At 40.4% G+C, this 23,929-nt stretch overlaps 1 protein-coding gene across 6 annotated transcripts; it reads left to right on the top strand.

Moving 5' to 3' along the window:
• The first annotated feature begins 1,692 nt into the window (after positions 1-1,692).
• atxn2 (ataxin 2) lies at positions 1,693-22,692 on the top strand. Of its 6 annotated transcripts, XM_022757589.1 has the most exons (26): positions 1,693-2,093; positions 3,656-3,686; positions 4,030-4,089; positions 4,519-4,590; positions 5,907-6,057; positions 7,124-7,138; positions 9,166-9,290; positions 9,487-9,578; positions 9,810-9,998; positions 11,219-11,391; positions 13,039-13,224; positions 13,520-13,699; positions 13,906-14,013; positions 14,220-14,290; positions 14,410-14,768; positions 15,255-15,318; positions 15,434-15,580; positions 16,310-16,327; positions 16,984-17,056; positions 17,561-17,754; positions 19,188-19,314; positions 19,440-19,631; positions 19,724-19,935; positions 21,120-21,297; positions 22,177-22,233; positions 22,486-22,692. In XM_022757589.1, exons 1-26 carry the CDS (start codon positions 1,984-1,986, stop codon positions 22,512-22,514), a joined length of 3,213 nt encoding a protein of 1,070 aa, XP_022613310.1. In that variant the 5' UTR covers positions 1,693-1,983; the 3' UTR covers positions 22,515-22,692. The 6 variants fall into 6 exon arrangements, with proteins under 6 accessions (XP_022613310.1, XP_022613311.1, XP_022613315.1 ...); XM_022757590.1 differs by lacking the exon at positions 7,124-7,138; XM_022757594.1 differs by lacking the exons at positions 7,124-7,138; positions 16,310-16,327 and adding an exon at positions 11,797-12,045 and having other exon boundaries at positions 16,984-17,050.
• The last annotated feature ends 1,237 nt before the right edge of the window (positions 22,693-23,929 follow it).

Genomic DNA, 23,929 nt, shown 5'->3' with positions numbered 1-23,929 from the left:
ACAATGTATTCAAAGGTTAAATTATTTGCAATAACTAAACGGACTAAAAAGTCTAAAAAATAAAGAATAAATATAGGCCTAAATGATAGGAAAAAAATGTCAGAAAACAGTGTAAGTGTCAGAAAAGGTGAAACTTATTTAAACTATTTCAGTTGTTTGTTATATTCGACCAACAGTTCAAACCCCCAAAATATTACGTTTACAGATATGACAAAAAAGCAGAAGCTGAAACGAATAAACATTTGGTATTGTTGCTTGAAAAGGGGCTAAAATGATTAATCATCTATGGAGAGTTAACAGATGTATTATAGTAGATTCATTTATAGCTAAACATGTTTCCATTATTTTGTCCACCACCCTTTTGTCCACGTGAGGAGGACAAAATATCTATGTGCCCAATAGTTATTCTGTCTGAGCATGTCAGTTTTGAAATACTTACTATAAGTCCTTTTCCATATGTCTCATTCTAATGCACATTATGACTGAACATGTTTTGAGCGGACAATAAAGTACAACAGATCATGTGTTTAGGATGAAAAGGAAAATTATAATTTGCATCTGAAATATGGACATTTCCCCTCATTAAGTTTGCAGCTGATAGGGGCCTCAGTTAGACTTACTGGTTGAATTTTAATGGAACATTTAATTAAAATTTGGTCATGGAAATTTGAAAAAGGAATATGACACCTAATATGTCATAAAAAGTTTTTTTAGTCAAAACTATATTAATTTAATCTTCTATTAATAATCATTTATTATATTATTAATTCTATTTCTTGGGTGGTCATTTTCCACTTCATCTTTAAAGAAAGAAACATGCAACAATACAGATACTGTATAAAAAGGACAGCACAAATTGACGTATGTTGAGATTAATCATATCAGGAGTGTAATACATTTGTATGCAAAAGTTTGGGAAACCTACTAAAGTTAGTATTAAGCCCAGCTGTTAAGCATAGGAGTGGAAATATTATTCTTTGGGGTTATGTGGCAGCCGGTGGCACATGAGACATTGCACAGATAGAGGAGGTAGAGAAGAATGGATCTCATTAAATATCAGCAAATTCTGTATGTAAATGTCCTGCAGTCAGTCAAGAAAGAGAAAGTGAAAAGAGGCTAACTTCCACAACAGGACAATAATCCAAAGCATACCTCAAAATCCACCATGGACTACTTCAAGAAACACCAGCTGAAGATTTGGTGTCATCTTTATTCTGCTAATTGTTAGCAGTCGTTTTATAATGTGTTAGTTTAGTTACTATCAATCATCATGCACACACAATCAGTGTGTAAATATTGTGTTTCTGTCTGTGCGCTAGTGTGTTCGCCGGCTCACGTGGATGCCATTGAGGTTTCGTGGACTTCCTGAAAATAGTGCCATTTATAGGTATACTTTTTTAAATAAATGAGTATCTATACGTTTCTGCTGGTGATCTAGATTAAATATGACCATATTTGTTTTTTTTTGTGGCAGATTGATGGTTGTCAAAGAAGTCAATGAGGAAATTTTGGTTAGATGTTGTGAGCCGTTACGTCTCTCATATATCCCTCCGCTGTTTTTTGTCCCCTTTCAGACTGTTTTGGTCTTTTCGCTGTTAGCAACGGAAAGAACCCGAGATAGCTGTAAACCCTATTTTGAGATAATCTAATTTTTTGTTAGGATTACGTAACAAATTGACAAGAGGTGTAACACCCATGTTTGTTTTGGAAGAGTGATTGGCATGTGTTGTCTTTTTTAAATATTATTTTTTTTCTGTTTTAATAGGAATTGTACAGATTGCTAATTTAGCTAGCAACTGCTAGCCAGCTAGCTTCTTAGCATAGCATCTTCTTCAAGAGGCACGTTGACATTAGCCTGCCAGCTAGCAAGATCTTAGGATCGCTAACGTTAGCGAACTGTCACACAATTACACACCGTCTCGTCGTCAAGAAATTGCGGTGTGAAGCTGGTCGTTTTAAGACGCTGTCTTTTATGGGATCACCATGTCAATGAAGGCCGGTGGAAATCGCAGCAAGCCCGGCGGTGGCAACGCCGCTGGTGCCCCTGCCTCCGGTGCCGGAGGAAGCGGCGGTGGAAGACAGAATCTGGGCAGGTCTGTCAAATTAAAACGGTAACGTAGCGATATAAAAACACAGCACCGAGGAGCTTATGGGGTCAGTTCTCAGTCCTTGGACACAGTCGCTTCCAACAGTGGCAGTTTTGAGAGATGACATTCCCGTTAAACGGTCCAAAACCAGTACGTGTTTGTGAACGTTATATGGGCCTTGCGACGTGTTGGTCACCCAGCGTAACGTTATGCAGTTCAGCTAGCGAGGCCTTTATGCTTGCTCCAATAATGTTGCAACTTCGACGTAACGTTACCTCCTCTTGCACGTTAAATAAAATACATCACTTGTTGTCTGATCATGTATTGAGACATGTTTGGTTGGACAAACATATTTTCTCCACATGTGTGTAGCAGTGAAGCTGCTTGCTAAGTTGCTGATACCAGTTTACTATCTGCTTGGAGTCAATTTAGCTAGCGTTAATTAGCCGTTTGACAGCCCATGCTTGTTATTCAGTGCACTTGCCTCATTCAGTATTATAGCAGCCAGCTAACAGGACACAGCCTGGCTACCTTTCAGCCTAATAAAACAACTGTGTGTGTTTTCATTTGACTGTCATGTTGCTTGGTGCGTTACCGCAACATTGCTGCAACGGGTTTGCCAAGAAATTGACAAAAAGCGTGTGGGCGCACGAAAGAAAGGGGCGGGTGTGGAAACGGGGATGAGGAGGAGGAGAAGGGGGAATTTAGACCGACGAGCTTTCAACCTTGACGTTGCCGTGGCTGCTCGTGTGAAATAGTGTCCTTGAAGCATGACATTTCTGTACATGTCGTCCTAAGATAAAGCTAACGCATACTATCGGTGCATGAGCTGCATGCGTATTGTGAATTTTGTTGGTTTAAATTTGGTCAGGCTTCTATTCACCGGTCACTAGGACACTACGTCCATTCATTGCGTAGGTTCCATCTATTAGGGCCGTGCGAAGATATTGTAAAAAAAAAAAAAAAAAAATTAGATTGAACCAGCTAGACTCAATTACACGAAATTAGCTTGTCAGTTCGAAATGACTTGGATCGGATTTCTGTTAATATTGAGGATCTGAGTGTTTTCAAGTTTATTAGCTATTAGCTATTACTCATTTACTACAACGTATATAATGTAGGGCAAGTGGCCATTGCCTACATTGAATCAAGTGTGAATGTCTGGCCATGTGCCAGGGGCTGAACAAGGTGCATTTTAGGACATGCTTGGAAAAAATGTAGGCTACTTAGTGTTTGGCTGACAGCCCATTGCACATCATTCTAACCAACAAAATATGGAATCTGTGGGAAATTTCAGAATTCATATTGCATTCAAATATGTGGTGAATTTACATTTGCAAGACACTTCAGTGTAGATTAAATTCGATAATTCATGTTAAAGATGATTCTTGGCCTTCCCCAACATGTGCACAAGCAGTTTTGTACCCTCTTAGATATTTACATCATCACCTCCTTAGATTTCTGTCATTCACTCGTACAGTTTCTTGTGTTAGAGAGCACTTTGTTTCAATATGCAGTTAAGTGCTAATGATGATGGCTAGTTTGACAATGCCATTTTTTTGTTTCAGGGGAAGACACAGTGGTAAAGGTCCTGCAGCAGTAAGTAGCCTGCTAACTCTCATAAGTAATTGAAAATAGCTTTTATGTCACACCGTCAGAAGTTTGATATACCTAAGTGCTGTATTTTATCAAAGAATGGAAGTTGTTTTTTGAAAACCCACTCACAGGATTAATGCTTTTGTTCATTCTGTGCTGTCATTTGAATACAGTATCATGTTTTTGTAAGGTATACAATTTGGTTTTTAAGTTGAACAGAATGGAATATTCTTATTGTAATGCACTATGATTGAAACAAATGTACAATACGCTACAGCTTAATTAACACAATTTTTCTTTACAAATGGAGAACATCAGAAGTTAACCTTGTTTTTAATTTCTTTAGGTCATTTTCAATGGTGTATATGCAAATATGAGGATGGTCCATGTCTTGACGTCAGTGGTGGTATGTTCACTGTGTGTCAGTCTTGTTATGTTTTTGAGATGATGTTCCAGATATGTCTAGTATTTCCTTCTGAATTGTGTCTTCTGTGCATGAAAAATAATGAACAGAGAAATGAGCAGTTACAAAAGACTGAAACAGCTTTGTGAATCATGCTTACTGTAAATGAATTTGTAACAGCAGTATGTACTGCAGTCTGTCTTTCACCACATGCTGTTTCTTCAAAATGTCTATGCTGCAATAAACAAAGCCTGTTGTGATTTGTAGAGACAGTTGCTTGCATAAACAAAGCAGAAATTGATCAATAGTTTATCTGTTTTGCAGCAGATGGGTTTCTGAACCTGTTTTTTGAATGTGTTAATTGACATTGACATTTTGTTAAATGAGTGAGTGATGCATACAGTGAATAATGCTAGGCCTATTTATTTATAGGGGACCAAGTGTGAGCTGAAAGTGAAGAACGGAGCAGTCTATGAAGGAGTATTTAAGACATATGGTCCAGAGGTAAGGATCACACATAGTGCGATGTTCTTTATAGGTGCTTATATGTAATTTCCTCAGTAGCAGTAAAATGATTAAGGTTAACTGTGCAAGATAGAGCCCTGCCAGCGCTCAGTATCAACTTCACCCCTGAGGTGGCTTAGACAAAGATCACCCTTTCCAGCTTTCCTTTTATGGAGGAGAGGTTTGTGGTCCTTCATCTTCCCTTTTAGGTTGAAGTATTCTCCAATCTTTCTCCTATGGGGAAATTTCATTTTGCACAAATGAATAGTTTAACCCAAGAGAGGGTAGAAGTTTTTGTACAGTTCATTTGCTAGAGCTTGGCTTTAACTTCATTTCTTGATGAGATACCAGTAACATGCATTATCCCCTGTTTTTCACATCAAACACCAGGGTCGATATTTAGGCATTTTTTATCCCCCACCACTTTCATAAGGTTGTAAGGCTGGCATGATACTGCAGAATAAATTGAATTTGCACAGGCAAGCACACCGCTTTGTTCTGAGACCAAAACAAAGCATCACATTTGGCTTCCATTACCACAGTGTGTGCAAGCTGAGCAGTCAAACATCTTGAAAAATTCGCACAGCTGTATTCACCACCCCTCTCTTAAGTCAACAATGTAGTGTTTGGTTTGCAGCACTTGTGTTTTCAGTTTTCCTCCATAGTATTGTAGAAGTTGTAGAACTGTAACTTGTTTGGAGTAAAGTCTTATCTGCTCCCACTGCAACAGAGAATCTCCTCCATCTGGCGTGGATGCTTTTAAATGAACGGATCTCAATTAATTGATGTCAGTCAAACCTGAGCTTATATATGATGGCAGCCAGAGAACTGAGAATGGATTTCCTGTAGCTCAGGTTTAGGCAAGCATGTTGAAGTTCCATATTGGGCCAAGGTTTTCATCCCAGTCAAACACACCCAAATGATTTAATTGATTAGGTCATCTTGTGCTTATCAGGGTTAATTTCTTATTCATTAATCATCATTTTTGATTAATTGATTTATTGTTTATTGTGTGAAATATCAGAAAATGATGAATGAAGTCTAGTCACAGTTCTTCGGAGCCCAAGGTGACCTCTTTAAATTGCTTTTTTTGTCTGACTAACTAATAATCAATTCACAAAGATATAAGATTGATGAAAAACTGCAAATCCTTCATAAGAAGCTGGAACCAAAGAATGTTTGGCATTTTTGCTTAATAGATTTACTTAAAAGATGAATTTATGTCCCATGTTTCCTCATCTCTTCTGTAGATAGTTTAGGCTTTGCTATAGTTCAGATTTCCCTTTAATCCAATTTAACCCAACATTCTCCTTCAGTGTGACTTGGTGTTGGATGCAGCCCACAGAAAGAGCCCAGAGCCGAGCATAGGTCCCAGGAAAGAGGATATTGTGGAGAGCATCATTTTCAAGGCCTCAGATGTGGTAGTAGTGACCTTCAAAGACGTGGACCTGAATTTCGCCAGGAAAGGTACTGAGGGCATTTGTGTTGACAGATTTTATCTAGGTACATAAACGGCAGTCTATATATACGTACTTGTTTACACACTAAAACTCATGAAAAATACACAATGTAACTACACACACACACACACATACAAATAAAGACGTGTGAGTGAATGCCCATCAGTGCATGCACACAATGTATTGATCTTTTTCATGCTGCATTCACTACCTTGATGTCACAGAGGCTTTGCCATGAGTTAAATCTTGTGTGTCTGCTGTGATTGGTCAGCCATTGAAGACTAATGTGATCTGTTGATTGGTCCAGCACAGCAAGGACACTCAATAAAGGCTGAATGAGTCTTCTTCATCTTATTTATCTTGACCCATACAATCCTCCTTTGAAAGATAAGACTGTGGGGGTGGGGGTTGATTTTCTGAATCACTGACTGGACTGACTGGAAATTTCACAATGTTGTGGTGAAAAGTAAAACCTCTAAATCATCAAAGCTGATGTTTGGAAACATAGCTGCAAGCAGTGATGTAGGGGCCAAGCAGCCCAGCAGGCCAGAGTTGCCATTGAATTCAGCTTGATCCTAGCAATCAAATGATATTTCATCTTTGAAAATTGGGCATACAATTCAAAAGTTACATGAATGTAACTCCAAATTTGACCTATTGGTGGCCCTAGAGTATTTTAGGCACGGACATGAAACCTGGTGAAAAGCATCAAGGGAGTGTCCCCAAGCAATGTGCCAAATTTCACAACCTTGTACCATACAGTTCGAGGGTATACCATAGAGTCTGATGGCAGAAGAAGATTAAAGATGATGATAAAGGAGAAAAGATAGAAACACAATGGATGCTTATGCATCTTTGCTGCTTGGCCCCCAATAAAGGGACATGGGGAGTCTGCTAGACATTGCATGACTAAAACTATGAAAAGAAAGGAAACAGAATTTCCCTTTTAAAACTTGCACCTTATTGTTGAGTAGGAAGTCAACTGTTGGTGTGATCGCCAGTCAGTCATGCTATCTGTCAGTCCATCTTCTGACTGTCTGTCATCTGTGTGTCTCTCCTCTCCAATGGTCTAGTCTCCTCTGATACAGGTAATATATGGCTGTTTTCTCCTCTCGCACATCTCTGTACACACTCAGGCATACACACTTTAATGAGCTTAATAATAATCCAAAATTTTGAATCTCTTAGGCTTGGGCCTGATCTGTCGCCACCTATTTCTGTATTTTAAATCCAATTTGGTGATTGAATTTGAGTATCATTTCTTTTAATATAACCCAAAAATAAGAATCCAATATCTGACGCAGGTCAGACTTGCCCCATCTTTTCACCAGATCCTTTTGTTATCTTTAGACAGGATGTTGCTTTCGGTGGAAGAGTTGCCACTTGTTACTTGGCCTAGCACTGTTTAGTTAAGCTTTTAATAAAAGGTCAGCAGGGTTCAAAGTTTAAGCCCTCCACTGGCCATTTCCCTGGACAGTATACATTTTGTATGGCCTTATGGTTACTTAAGAGGAATCTGTGGATCTGTAAAAGATATACAGCTAATAGTGTTATATGTTTACTGTAGTAAACTAATACTTGGGTTATTTGTTTTGAACTTGTACTAATTTTTATTTTATTAATTTTTAACAGTAATTTTTGTTTGAAGCTGTTATTTAAAGTTATATTTATAAATTTTAAATATAGCCTTAACTAATTTTATTATTGTTTAGGTCCAAGCATAACATAACCAGCCAGCAATGGCACGCTTGCAGCATTGACTCTTAGAAGAGGAAGGATATGGTTATCATTCTTGTTTTAACTTAGGTTTGAAAGCATTATTTTATTTTCCAAAACAACACTTAATTTCAAACCTTACTGGACCAGAGCTCAGGTAAAATCAGAGCTAGATGATAAAGGCGAAATGAAAAGCATTGAGTGTGATTCCATTGAAAGCAACAGCTTGAAAACTCATGTTGACAATTAGCACCTTAATTTGCTTTCTGATCATTGTATTAAAAATCAAGTTATGTTAGGATTTTTAATTTGGTTTGGCCCTGAAGTGCTTTGAGGTCATATAATTGACTGCAATCTAAATGCATGTTTGCTTATCCCTCACTATGCTCATAAATGTATTTTTAAATGTTCCTTATTTTATGTACGATTCCCTGGATGGACAGTGTGCATGAAGCATACCAACCACCTCTGCTAATATAAAACAGGCCTGTTGGCCCAACTGTCTCTGTGGTGCCAAGCTAGTATTTCTGAAATTGTTTCATGCTAGAAATGCTAAAATGCACTTTATTATTATTGTAGGATGAGTTGGGATGACTGAGTTATGTAACTCCAGGTGGCTGATATGCTTTATGCACGTAGTCCACTGATGCCAGCTCTGAGAATGTGAGAACAGACTTGGGCTGACATGAGATTAGATTTCCTTTCAAATATAATTGGGCATGCCTATCCCTGGTTTTAGTTGAGCCAACCAAATTATTCAGTGAGTTTACTTAAATATAGTGAGTTGTCCTGAAAGTAAGGACTATCATCAGCCCCAAGCAGACTTTTTTACATTTGAATGTTTTCTTTCAAGATGGTGCCATGGTGATGCATAATAAATGAAGTGGGGAAAAAATTGGGCATTGTAGACACTTACATTTAATTTCTAATGAAAGCCATCTGAAAATATTGTAGCACATTACTTCTTGATTTAATTAGTACATACTTCCATAAGCTAAGACAGTGATTGGGGACTACTTTTTTCCCTTTCTTTACTAGGCTGTTTTCATCCTCTTGCTCACACTGTCAGAACCCTTTATACCCTTTTTAGCTTTACCAAGGCCAGCTCAAGCAATAGCTCAAATTTTCTTTGAAAGGATTTTATCCCAATCCAGTTAGACCCATGTCTGGTTGTGAGTGGGTGTGTCTGGTGAACCACCACTACCTCCATAAAGACCTTTGCTGTGAGAGCTTGTGACAGAAGCTCTTGAGGCATGAGCGCTTCCCTGCATAAACAGTGAAAGTACAGCCTTGTGACTGTATACCATCATGAGCTTCTCTGTGTGTGTGTTTTTGGATGTGTGTGCTTGTGTGTTGCAGTCCGCTGAACATAAATATGTATATTTTGTGTGTGTCGCAGACAACTTCACAGATGCAGCGGTGAGTGGTAGGATCAATGGTGAGCATAAAGAGAAAGATCTAGAGCCCTGGGATGGAGGAGAGACCCACAACTCTGACAGCCTTGAGTCTCTCGATACAGATGTGGTAAGAAAACACACAAACACATTTGATGTTGCACGGAATGCATGGAATCCACACAGGCCTTCATGTGATGACTAGTAAATTTGACAGTGAAAGAGAGAGAGTAAAAAGAGGTGTCATGTGATCCATAGCATTGATAATTTGTCCATTGGCCTTTTCTGAAATTCTCTCTGTGCCCTTCTCTCTCTGTTCATATCAGTCAAATGGGTGGGACCCTAATGACATGTTCAAGTACAATGAGGAGAAGTATGGAGTCTTGTCTACATATGACAGCAGCCTGTCCACATATACGTAAGTTTCTCTGTTCATGTGTGACTCTCTATGCACTCCTAATACAGCATGTATATTTAAAATTACACAATGTGTTTTCTGGAAATATTTTTAATTTCTCCGGTCATTAACCTATACCGTCTCACTCTTTTTAGTTTGACTTCACATGACACAAGTAAAAACCTGAAATCAGTTCTTCCTTAGTCCTTCCATTACCCTGCTGCCCTTATCTGACCTGAGCTTGTTTCCCAGGGTCCCCCTGGAGCGGGACAACTCAGAGGAGTTCCTCAAGAGGGAAGCGCGTGCTGCCCAACTGGCAGAGGAGATTGAGGCCAGTGCTACATACAAGGCCCGTGTGGCCCTGGAGAATGATGACCGCTCTGAGGAGGAGAAATATACTGCTGTGGTGCGAGGGGAAAGGGAGACTCACACACTTAGCAGGTGAGACCAGACAAAGCATAGAAACTTCGGGTCAATACATACTACTTGTGCTGGCAAGTGTGTGTCAGCGCATAGCTTGTAATTATGTAATGACAGATTTCATTCATGACCAGCATGTGCCTATCAAATTTCATTCATTCTCATTGTTGGTAATTGCTCTTGATGTGTGCTACAATACCAGCTCATTTAAAACATAGCAGCACAACACAACACTGCAACAGTTACATACTCCATTATAAATTTTAGTTTAAACTTGTAAATATTATCATTAAATGTGCATATTGCAAAGTCATGGAGCTTGCCTGGAAATGAACAACATCAGCAGCTTTATTGTTAATTTTTGCATACTTCCTCACCTGTAGGTCTGTCAGAACATACATCATTCATATTTTGTTGTTGTAAATGATTCATTGAACTATTCCTTTCACCCTTTTATAAACAAGTTAGAACATGTTAATGCAGTAAAACCGATTATAAACATCATCAGAGAATTTATCATCTGGGAGGGCTGATGAAAGAACTTCAAAGAGGTGCATTGCACACACTTGAATGCACACTCTACATTCTTCCTTTCCAGTGCCTGTTATTTTATAAAGACCAGGAAATGATCTATATACCATCATGATGTATACTATATTTATTTCAATTTTCTTTATAGTAGCATGTCATACATCACAGATCAGGATTATTTTCATAGGACTTTGAGCATGTAACCATGAAAGCACAAGGATTAGATGACATAGACTAAATATACCATATATGAATAATGCTTGGAGACAAAGTGGGCCTGTAGTGGAAGAGCCCAGGCACAGGCAAGAGAAGCATATCCGAGCCTTAAAGGGAGACAAAGTAGTTCCAGCTAATTCACTAAGTAGACAGCAGCTGTTCTTAGAACAAATACTTCCTCAGTAATTAAAGAAAACGTGCTCATTTTGGCTGATGAAAAGTACTTAGTTGAATGTAACAGAGTGTAGAATTAATTCCTCCCCTTTGTTATCTTGATATTGCCTTGTATATATTTAACTAAACCATCTGCCTCTATTTTCTGTGTGTGTGTGTGTGTGTGTGTGTGTGTGTGTGTGTGTGTGTGTGTGTGTGTGTGTGTGTGTGTGTGTGTGTGTGTGTGTGTGTGTGTGTACACATGTGCATATGTGCAGAGAGAATAAGTACNTGTGTGTGTGTGTGTGTGTGTGTGTGTGTGTACATGTGCATATGTGCAGAGAGAATAAGTACATTCCTCCAGGTCAGAGGAACAGGGAGGCGATGTCATGGGGGCCGGGACGCCAGAATTCACCTCGTCTGACTCAGAGCTCAGCTGGGCCCTCAACTCCTCGACCAGGACCTCATGACTACAGTCCCAGCTCCGGTGCTGACCAGAGGGTGGTGAACGGAGGTACATTTTAATACATCACACACAAACTCATGGTGTTACTTGCCTCTAAAACATACAGAGGTGTATTGTATGATGAGTGAGTTGGTCAGTATAGTGACCCAACTGTGACTGGAAAAGATTTTTTTCCCCCATTTTATCTCCCTTGTTAAACTGATGTAATGTTGGTGGTGACTTTGGTTTAGAGTCTCTAGGATGTCCATGTCTGTTGTTGCGGTTAATTATTTTTATGCATTTATCATACTTTTACTGATTTCAATTAAATCATTGTATTCCTGCCTTGCCATGCTTTCTCATATTTATTAATCTCCCCCTTCTTTCTATTCCTGCTGTACCTTTATTTCCTCACTTTAGCTGGTTATCATCTGCTCTTTGTCATCCATGATCATTTGTCCTTCCCTCTCTTAGGTTCATCCCATTGGCCCTCACCCTGTCCGTCTCCTTCCTCCCGCCCCCCCTCTCGTTACCAGTCTGGCCCCTCCTCCCTGCCTCCTCGGGCAACCACGCCCACCCGGCCACCCTCCAGACCCCCCTCTCGACCTTCCAGGCCTCCCTCTCATTCATCCCACCCCTCCTATCCCTCCTCCTCATCCTCCTTTTCCCACCATGGGCCCACGTCGCCAGCCTCCACTCTGCCCAAACGCATGTCTTCAGAAGGTACCCACATCAGTGTGGAGTTGACCTGGGCAAAAGTTTGAGTTGAAGGTGGATGGATTGAGCTCAATATGGAACTGATATTCCCAGTCGTTTTGAAAGCTGTTTGAAGTTTATTAAAAGTTTAATATGGGAGCTACTTTCAAAAATAAATTTGCCCAGGTCTAGTGTGGAACAACACAAATAGGTGAAGTTGGCTCTTCAGACTGATTTGGGGTCAGATTTGCAATTTCCACACAAATGGAAATTGTGAGGATTTAGTAAGCCACAAAGCTGATCCTTTGTCAGTGCATCAGGCAGTTTCACCTTGGCATGTGGGTGCATCACAGTGTGCTGTGCTTTCTGTCTAGCAAGAGTTGTGCCACCAGAGTTGTGTTCTGCTATGTTCACCCTCAAACACGCTTAAAACAATAAGCAAGCCTATATCCTCTTAGTCCTTGTTTCATGTAAAATCCAATGATATGGAGTACTGAGCTAAAAGATCTGCCACTGCCCAAGTACCTATGGATCATTTTTTATTATTTACAAATGTTTATACAGTGAAATGGCAAAATATTCAGCTAGTGTTTAGCTAAAGATTTTGCACTGGGCTGCTGCCTGTGAGACAGACACTGCTCATGTAACTGCACAAACTCTGCTAAACAGTGAAGTCTTTAAAAAATGGGTTCTCACCTCACCTGCTCTACTCTGTTTTCCTGTTTCTCATCTCTCACTTCACTCGGTCGTGGTTTGAAAAGTGTGGTGTGATCACTTTACAGGACCATTTGCAGTTTCTCCACTAACATGCATGTCACCAAATAACACCACTGTATGATATGATATTTAAACATTAGATTAATATGTAGTCGGTGCAGATTTTTTGGGTTTTGAAAAGCTTTTGAGAGACGCAAATGAGCTTCAAAGAGAAACCACAGCAGGATGGTTGGAAACACAAGCTGTTCAGTGTGTTTACTTCACCTCCACTGTCTGTTTATGGAATTCTGTCTTTATCTCCAGGTCCACCCAGGATGTCTCCAAAATCCCAGCGGACGCCTCGTGCTCACAGAGTGCCACCCAGCCGGACCACTGGTGTCCCTCCAGGAGTGGACTTAATTTCCCACAATGCCCCTGGGGAGGTACCAGTGACTCCCCCAACTAGGAGCAACTCCTCTGGAGGCACATGGTCCTCAGTGGTTAGCGGAGGTAGAATAGTTCTTTCCTTTTTTCTCTTGTATTTCTTTCCTCTTAGTGTGTTTTTATTGTAATACATTTCCAACATATGAACACAAGAAGAGCACAGATATTTCGCAATGGAACGTATCTGCAAAGAAGATAGGATATATGGTTAAGCATCACTGGATAACCTGGGCACTTCACTCATTTCATCATAGAATTATTAAAAAAGCACCTTATGCTACAGTAATCATTTGAGTAATGTTGGCCAGGAAATCAAGATGGTTTAACTTACAGCAAGGTTATGTCTTTTTCCCCTCCTCAGCTCACAGACCTCGCTCCCCCCGACAGAATAGTATGGGTGGGGCGTCCCCTGGCTCCTCCTCCCTCCCGTCACCCCAGACAGGAACAGCTCCTGTGGAAACTGCTGCTACACCAACATCAGTTTCCTCTCCTACTGCTGCTAGCCCTGCTCCCAACATGGTCGCCTCTCCATCAGGAGATGGTAAGCTTAAAGTGAACCCCCACTTTCACTGAGAGTAGATAAGGTACTAAGAAATGCCAAGAATGATCTGAAATACCTGATTTGTCTGTACTTAGATTTGATGTTTCAATGCAGGTTCTATTACTGTCAGAAGCACTGTTCACAAATGCTTGCTCTGCTTTTATGCTGGATGTAAACGTGCAGTTTTTTTTGTCTGTTCTTTATAGCAAAAGAGTGTCGTGTTCAGGAGACAAGACAAACATCCCCCACGGCAAACAAGGAGAACATCAAGCCTTTGGACAGCTCACCTAGTATCACCAGACCAGTCTGTAAAGGTACAGTATACACTGGAGTGGTGCAGTATGTGCTTCAGAAAACACTGTTTCAGACATTTGAGTACTGTGGGGCTTTATCAAAAAGATTGTGACGAAGAGACCATGTGCTGAGACACCTGTTTTTATTTATTTAGCTGTCGTAATATAATTTTCTCGTAACGACTGAAACCTGCAAGTCACGTCTTTCTTTCTCTACTCACTCATAGGACCCCCTTCTATGGCACCAGACCACAGAAAACAAATAGATAATTTAAAGAAATTTAGTGTAGATTTTAGGGTGAGTATGTCTTTTGTTCATATGGTATAGAAATGCTGAAATTCTGACATAACTAACCTCATGTTAATGAGCCTGCACTAGAACTTATGTCTGCCTCCTCTAACTTTTCCCTCCTCCAGTTGCAGTCTAGTTCAAACCCAGACCCTGCCTTTGACCAGATGATGACCAAGCCACCCAGAGATCAAGCAGACAAGCCTAAAGACCTTCCCCTGGACAAAGCCTCCACAGTGGGGCGAGAGGGCACTGAAGAGGGTGTTGTAGGGATTGCTGCTGGCACCCCCGGTGGTGCCCCTGCTCCATCCACTACCACCACAAACACCAGTAAGCCTGGCAGCCCTGCTGCACTGTCCCCGTCTCCCTCAGCCCCGGACCAAAAGAGGGCAGGGCTGGATGTGACATCGCAGGGAGTTCAGACGACATCCACATTCAGTGGACCCAAGCATGAAGAGAAAGAGGAGAAAAAGGAGGCTGTACAAGAGTGAGTGGAAGGGACAGTATGGTTTAGAGGGGAAACTGTACAGTCTGGTGATACTCTCTATTTCTCCTATTATCAGCAAATCCAATGAAAAGACCAAAATCAACACAGATTTGATCCTAACAAGTATTTTCTGTGTAGTCAAAGCCTGATATTTTATTGGTCTGTGCCATAGAGCTCCATTGTGGTCCAAGAACTAGACATTATTGTGCTACACCTTTGCACTGGGTTACATGTTCCTTCATCACTGTGGACATGGACATGTAGTTTATTTAATCCCACATACACATTCTGTTGCCAGAAATACTAACTAGAGCATCACATGTGTATCCATCCACTGCAGAAAATGGCCTCTAACTAATACATTATTTATACCTGTTTTAGCAACATTTGCTAAAGTTTGCTTGTTAAAGCAATAAAAAAAAAAAAAAAAAAAAAAAGTACTTATTGTTGATGTTAACTTCTTCACTGTTGGTTCTCGTCCTGCAGTCAAGTGAGAAAATCAACCTTGAACCCAAATGCCAACGAGTTCAAACCCAGGTTCAATACACAGGTCAGTATGCCATGATGCTGCCAGACTGCACATTTTGAATACCACAAACTGAGATTGATAATCCACTTATTTTTTATGTCTCTTGCCGTGTCTGTCTCTTTACATACTTTATCAGCCCAAACCAGCCAACACCCCAACACCCCCCCGGCCTCAGGGCCAGCCCAGCCCCTCCATCGTGGTCCAGCAGCCCCCGGCTGTTTACAGTCAGACAGTCTGCTTCCCCCAGATGTATCCCCTCACACCAGTCAGCCCTGGAGTGCAGGTGAGACACACAGCTGCATGCTGAAATGTTGAGTGTGGAGACAGATGTACTTGTTTCTAGTCAGTGCAGATCACCCCAAGTATCACATTGAATTAGTATGAAATGCAAAGTTCATTAAAACAAATCCCTGACTAACAACCATCACCTTGAGATCTGCCAACATGTTTGCTTACGTTTGTCCCCATTTGTTATCTTTCTTTCCTTTTCTGTCCTTGATTAATCTCTAAGGCATGTCATCATTATTTTCTCCATATTTCTTTCCGTCCTTTATTTTTAGGAAGGCTCATCTCGCAATTTTTGTAATATTGTTTTCTTTGTACACCAATGTACAGAACATGTGCATCCTTCATCATCACTTTTCTCTCCTCTGTCATCTTCCAGACATTGTTATTTGTCTAAATTATTTTTGCTGAATTATTTGAAAAATGTTAAACAAGCTTGGAAATGTTTAAAGAAAAGAAGTATATGAAATTGTTATACAGTATGATGACAAAATACTATTTTTAATCACTTTCATAGCACTTATTGAGAGTTTTTTTGCGTATTTTTTGATGAAAGCTATTATATTTTTAGTTGTAAATCTATATTTTTGCCTGTGTTGCTTTAAGAAAAACTTGGTGATCCAACATCAGACACGTGTAAAAGATAAAAATACCTTGGTGAACAACTAAAGAGTGGTTCTTTTTTCCTTTTCTCCCCCTCCTCCTCCTCTCTCTCTCGCTCCATTAGAAAAGCATAATATGGAAGGTTTGTGAAGATTTCTATTTTTTAAATCCTTTTGTTTTTTTTTTGTTTTTTTTTTAAAGCCCAATCAGTACTGAGATGTTTTGCTTGCTTGTTGAATTAATGCCATCAGATGTTGGTTTGCCAACTTCTTATTGCAATTCATTTAAACTGTCATCACAGATGGATCTATAACTTCATCTTATTTCTATTGGCTTCATCTGTTTACCAGACAAATGCTGTAAGCTAATAGGAGTTTAAGCCTCTTTGTTTTTGCTGCAGTACTGTTTGTGATAGAAATGCATGGTATACAATATGAAGGATCGGAGGATGACGAGCAGTGCTTGGGTTATACTTATAAGTTGTAAAACACCCAATGATAGACAGGTATAGAAAATGCATGTGGCCCCAGGTAAGAGATAATTCCCACAATCTCACATGCACATATGTGTTTTTAAAATGTTTTTTATATGTTAACTACTAAAGCAACAGTTTAAATCTGAATAGTGTGTGTCCAGCCCCACAGACAGGTAGTAGTCCCACACAAACAGCACAAATTCAACTGTTCTTAGTCGATGGCTGGTTTTCATTCTTGTAGACATATTGCTGAAGTCCCCTGAGAAGATTGAGTATAAACCTATGTTCTTCATTTTCAATTCTCATTCCCCTCCTCCCTCTAGTCTCCAGCTATGTACCAGGTTCAGATGCCTCATATGACGGTCAGCCAGTCTAAACCCTACAGACCAGGTAAAGGTGAGAATAACCAATTTCTCTCATTTCATTTCCCTCCCACTTGTTTCTCTCTCTCTCTCTCTCTCTCTCTCTTTCTCTGTCTCTCACAAAAGTTTACTAAATACATCTGTTTGGGAAAAATTACTGTATTGGCCCCACTATTTTTTCTAGATATTAAGATTCATTACATTCATGGATCTTTATTTATTCACAACCTAGATCTTTATGGATACACAGCATTCCCTTCACTTGGATTAGCTACATGAATGTTGTATTGATAACAGGCATCACTTAGAGGCATTTCTCATTACAGAAGCTTTTTCTCTTACAATAGTGAACGGACTTTCCCATCAGGACAAATCTGATCAAGTGTTTCTTGGAAAAGGGAGGTTGGTTTTTTATTAGGGCCAATTCAGTCAAAAATCTGCTTCTTTCCAAAGTAGCAGTAGTTTTTCTCACTCCTCCGTGATTCTGTTTAGTTCAGATTTACGAGATGTTAACATAATCTCTAACATGAATCTCCAGTACCCAACATGACCCAGCAGAGGTCAGACCAGCACCACCCACCAGGCACGCCCACCATGATGCACCCAGCGACGGCAGCAGGACCACCTATTGTAGCACCAAGCCCTGCCTACTCTACCCAGTACTTCACCTGCAGCCCGCAGCAGTTCACCAGTCAGCCGCTGGTCCAGCAGATGCCTCACTACCAGTCACAGGTAAGATTTACTCTGTCACTAAAAGTATCAGAACATCAGCAATATTCAGCAATGCTCAACCCAGCCGGCTCCTCTATTAAAAACCATATGTAACTATTCCAGTTACTCTGGTAACATCAGTAGTGCTGGCAGTCCTCATCTCTCCCAGCTGTTCACTAGTCAGCCATTTGTCTGTCCGATGCCTGCGGTCCAGCAGCTTGACAGGCAGCCGGCATGATGCCATGTGTTTCAGCACTTCTTAATTGTGGAGTTGACTGCAGGCTCCTGCCTCTTAACACCTGAAGTGTTGTTACCTGTTTGCAAACAGGCTGCGATACAACAGCTGCAGGAAAACAGAGGCAGTGAGGAGGTTGGCTTCAGGGTGTTTAAGGGTAACATAATGACCACATTGATAAGAAACGGGTATTTCATTGAGTTTTATTAGGGTTAATTAATAAAACTGACAACACAATTTCGTCTAAAAAATGGGTTGAGATAATGAGTAAGGAAGGGAGAAGGAGACACAAGACTAACTTCATTAGGTACTAATTTCACTGCAGTTACTTAAAGCACAAAAAAAATCAAGCTCAAGCTATTTTTTGAACAAAACCTACTCAAGGCTCAAATTTAAACTAAAAGGATTAGTGTTTTTTGTTTTGAGTATCATTAGAAATGAACATTGTTATTGACAGAACAATACTTGACGTTTGGTTGTGGTTTGAAAATGATAGTTTTAGAAATGTAAGCTTTTTTCCCTACAAAACCTTGTTTTTATTTAACAAAAAAGCCAAACTTCTAATTGTTACATTTTGTTTCAACATGAATGGCCACACACGAACATTGACTTAATAATAAACTGACTAAAATTGGCAACATTTCAAATTTAAACCAGGAAATAACACATCAGACAGGGGGCGGGTTTCACAAAGATATCTGACTGGTCTGTAGTTTTGATCCACTCTTAATTTTGCTCATAGATTAGTGTAATGCAAGTAAGACTGTTTCACAAAAATAAAGACTAATAATAATAATAATAATAATATAAGGCAAAACATTTTAAGGCAAAAAAATTAGACATCTTATCCCCAGGCTAACTCAGGCCTAAGACCAATGTTACCATGGTAACAATCAGTGGCACCTGCACTGAGCTGTAGCACCTAACAATGAAAAACAGGAAAACATGGTTTATAATTTGTGATTTGCTACAATCGTTATGGAGAGAGCGAAATGAAGAGAGAGTTTAGAGGCCGGAGTGTTTTTTTTTTGTTTTGTTTTGTTTTTCAAAATTAGATTTTTCTTTTTATTTAGTTTCACTCTTTGCAGTTGGATGTGGTTCCTCACTTGGGCTTTTTTTTTTTTTTTTTTTAGTATTTGATGCTTGATGCTACATGATGTTGGTACCAAAAAGGGTTACACAAACACAGGCTCTAATGTCGTCTCTGTGTGTCCTTCAGCCGCAGCATGTGTTCAGTCCGGTAATGCAGGGGAGCGCCAGGATGATGGCACCTCCTACGCACGGACAACCCAGCCTCGTCTCTTCCTCAACTACACAGTACCCAGAGCAGACACACACCATGTATGGTATGTCAGCCCACCACTTGTGCATGTTCATATAAGTATGCAATGAGCAGCTAGGATGTGCAGGCAGTGTTATGTGTACTATTTTAATACTTTTATTCTTACAAACACTGTTTCCTTTCTCACAGTGTCTCCAGGGCCGATGCCTCAGCAGTACCCCCACCCCAGCGCCACCTTGCACCCTCATCCACAGCACCCCCAGCCCTCTGCCACGCCTACAGGCCAAGCCCAGCAGGGTGGTCCCCCACAACATGGAGGTCCTCCTAGCCATCCAGCTGCCAGCCCAGTCCAGCACCCACAGCACCCGCAGGCAGCAGCAGGTCAGTATGTTAAGGTTGGACGCTGTAACTTTGGAGCTGGACATTTTCAAATGAAGAACTATAGTCACGTGTTGTGTTTTTGTGTGTGGTAGCGGCAGCAGCAGCCCAGGCCCTCCACCTGGCCAACCAGCCCCCACAGCAGCAGATGTACTCGGCCTTGGCGCCCACGCCCCCCTCCATGACCCCGGGGCCCAACCCTCAGTCTCCCCAGGCATCGTTCCCCTCTGCCCAGCAGACTGTCTATATCCACCCGCAGCAGGTGCAGCACGGCTACAACCCCAACCACATGGCACACGTGCAGCAGGTAGGTCACAACCTGCTATCAGCCTGCTGGACAACAACCACAATAGTTCCAGCAAAGTTATCAGATTGGCAGTGTTTCCTGTACGGGATTTTAAATGTGGTAGTGAGGAAATCTGGGATCAGTTCCAGCAGGTGTTTGAGTTTATGAATGGGTCATACTTGGGTGTTGATAAGCTGCAAGTGCAGTGGATGTTTTTTTGGCAGTGTGTCCAGGTTTATGTTAGAATGTGCCTCTCACTTTGGCCTAGTTGTTTATATCAGTTTTAGTTGGCACACTACAAGATACAGAGGAAAAACAAACCTTTTTCACTGATCAAAAGACAGTCCAGCCATGATAATTCCATGTAGCAAAATAGAAATTCTGCAGTGATAACTTTTTGGGGTACCCATGGAGGTTTGGCCCTTTTTTCTGTCTTTATAGCAATAGGTCACCATCTTGGAATGGAAACTTATTTGCTTTGTTTAGAGAGTCAGATGAGAAAGTTGATCAATCCCTGTGTCTGTGTGTAAAATATGGAGCTTGAGTCAAGTGGTATGACTATTTCTTGACAAACAGCCACACGGAGTGACCGTGTGCAGACACCCGGAGACTTGTCGTGATGTTGCCAGGTGTAGCACCTTCACCCCTGTACAGAGACCCTTTATATCCAAATCTGCGCTCACCGGCTGTATCATGCAGCTCACACTATAGTCAGAAACGCTGCACAAAAATGCTTGCCAGACGAGCACTAAACTCAGCACTCACTGTACATTTGTGTCATCACCTGCTGTATGAAAGTCTTTTGATGGCATTGTTTTCTCAGTGGTTAAAAATGAGCAGAATTGGAGTTGCTTTTACTATATTTAAGAGCTTGATGGAATGACAGAGTTTGAGCCACAGTTAGTTTGAAGAGAGATTATTAATCATTGTGTTTGCTGGAGGGATCTAGTGCTTTATGCTTTATTCCATCCATCCTCCGCTGTTTCATAAGCACAGATTTATCTTTTCATGTGACACCTGTCGGTAACACACAGGCAGGAGCTGTGGCTGTTGTGGCACTGATGTCCATCCGTTTCATCTCTTTAATGAACTTGTCTCTTGTCCATCTGTTTGTCTCTCACTGTCATTCTCACTTTCTATTACACCTTTGCACTTGCTGACACACACACACACACACACATACACACACTTTCACTCACACCTAGGCCCATATGCAGTCTGGTATAGTACCGTCTCACCACCCGGCACCCACCCACCCCCCGATGATGCTGATGGCTACCCAGGGTCCTCCAGGGGGTCCACAGCCACCCATGCCCCAGACTGCCCTCAACCCCATCCCTGTTTCCTCCACCACACATTTCTCCTACCTGGCACATCCACAAGGTATGTTTATTTTATTAACTAGCACACTCCTGCGGAGTGGAGTCAGGAACACATATGTTGTATATTTTTTTCCCTCTGAAGTAAGGAGATCTACATGATTACTGTTTCATTGTACCATATTGTTTCAAGTATGTGTACATTTAGGCATCTAAATGAGTAACCCTTTATGGGTTATACAGTGTGCACACATCTAAATTTGTAGATGATAAGTGCCTACGTTAGTTGTCCCAAGACAGTTGCATGAATTGTACCAAGAATAGTTGTAGTCTACGCTGATCTGCCGCAGTTTCCGGGTCTGTCATGACTCCAGATGGCTTGCTGGGTCTGGCTGTCTGATATCTAACAATCACATCTACCAGAGAAACAGACTGAAAAAAGACTAAATTATTCAGGCACTATTTCTCAACAAAATATTATCAAGAGGTGAAGCCATGGCAGACGACCAAACTGTGGGTGGATTCTCCTTTTTAAGTTTCTTCCGACCCAAAGTCGCTAATGCTAGCTAATCAGCTGTACTGTAATATTAGGCTGATGTTTTGTCAAGAAACTGGAAGTAGATGAATAAGTAACTAAGTTTCTGTGCTGTTGGTGCAGAAATTATTTTTAAAGCAGATATAGCTGCCAAGGATAACCTGTATTTTCTCAGGGTATGTTTAATGATAATAGCCTTGCAAGTTTTCCGTCATGACTTATCCTTTTTGCATTGCAAAACATAAAAATCAATTAAGAGACAGATTCCCTCTTTGTTTCTCCAGTGTTTTGGCAATAAAAAAGAGGATTGTATACTAAAAAGACTAACATTGGAAGATATTTGTCTATGTCAGACTGCTGAAGTCATATATTATCTTAAGATAAACTTTGGGTATGTATTTTGCACAGAACGAAGACTGGATATTGTCAGCTTTTACACTGAAGGCACATTAGGAAGAAATCTCTGTATGTATGATCAGGAGAAAGCATGTTTAATTCACATTGACATTCACAATGACTATGACTACTGATTAACCCACATGAAAAAATTTAAAAGAACTTTGTGCTTGGAAAAAAAAACAAAAAAAAAAAAACATTTTTACTGTTTTGATCACATCACCCAACCTTTTACTTTTAATGTACTTTTTATTGTATAACTGTGGACAATCCTAAAATCCATGAACTTTACATTTCCCCCATTTTGTCTCGTCTCTGCAGTGCAGCCTCATCATCAGCAGCAGCTGTAGATAGAGGGCGCCAGTGAGCTGAGGGACCCGCTCTGCGTCGCGCTTCTCAACCAGAGCCTTCATAACCAGGCGATGAAGAGAATGAGAGCCCTCCCTCTCCTCTCTTTCCTCATCCTCACCAGACATGCTTCACATCAGCTTTTCTCTTCCTTCCCTCCCCTCCCCTCCCCTCCCTCCCTCCCAGACTAGGCAATAAGAGAATGTTAACAGGTTGTTGCAGTGACATGTTTTAACAAGCTAGAGATTTTTAACGGACAAGACTGCTCCAATTCAGCCCCTGTACACATGCAGATATCACAGACACATACACACACAGACGCACACACAAACAAAACGCCCAGACACACACACACACACACACACACACACACACACACACACACACACACACACACACACACACACACACACTTACTTTCAGGGGTCCCAAATTGCAACTTGAGTCAGCTTGCCAAGTAAGACATGAAAGAGAGAATGAGAGTAACTAATCAGTGAGAGTGAAGCAGAAAATTCAACTGGAACTTGTATTTTGTCTGCACCTTGTTACGGGAAAAAAAATCTTCCAACTTTTAGACAGTATTAATCTTACTGTTTATTGCTGCTGCTTTGTGCTGCGTTTGTTTCCAGAGTACATGACAGGTTTCTAACCAAACTAAAAATGAAACATGACAAGAAGCTTCCTGTGAAATAAACACATTTTGGCAGCCAAGAGGACAGGAGAAATGTTATTTATGAAATTATAATGGCTGAGGTGATCAGATCCCACGTCTCACCTGACCCTTATGTAACTTTTAAGTTAAAACTTTTACTTTGTAGATAATATAAATAATTTAAAAAATGAGCAAAAAAATTTAAAAACAATAAAAAAGTTTTAAAAACTGAATGGCTTACTGTGGTTGCATTGCATTGTGTGTTTTTCATCTGTTCCTTCTTGACCATGAACATGGGCATTGTAGTTTCTGTTTCTGTTATTCAAGGAGACATATACAAGAAGATATTTCCATCACATGAGCAGTCATCACACATACACACACATTAATTAAAACATTCAGAAATATTATAACTGTCATTAAGTAGAACGCCACACACAGGGTGGGGAATTCATCAAGTATTGATAGACGGACTAATGCATGGTGTGTTACGGTCTTTTCTCTGCAACTATTTTGATAATCTGTTAATCATTAAATAATCAACCAGAAATGCTGGCATTTGCTTATACAGCTTATTCCTAGGAAGGATTTGTCTTATACGATAATGAATTGAAAATCTGTCAGTTATAGACTGGTCATCAGGTCGGGCTGTGGGAAATTGTGAAACAGACATTTTTACTATTTTCTGAGGTCTTGCCAAACCAAACTGGCAACCGTTAACTTGGAAAATAATTAGATTATTGACAATTACAATCATCATTCATT

This window comes from Seriola dumerili, unplaced genomic scaffold (genome assembly GCF_002260705.1).
Source record: "Seriola dumerili isolate Sdu_G_001 unplaced genomic scaffold, Sdu_1.0 BDQW01000290.1, whole genome shotgun sequence".
Taxonomy (NCBI): Eukaryota; Metazoa; Chordata; class Actinopteri; order Carangiformes; family Carangidae; genus Seriola; species Seriola dumerili.
This window is presented reverse-complemented; position numbering and strand designations above follow the sequence as displayed.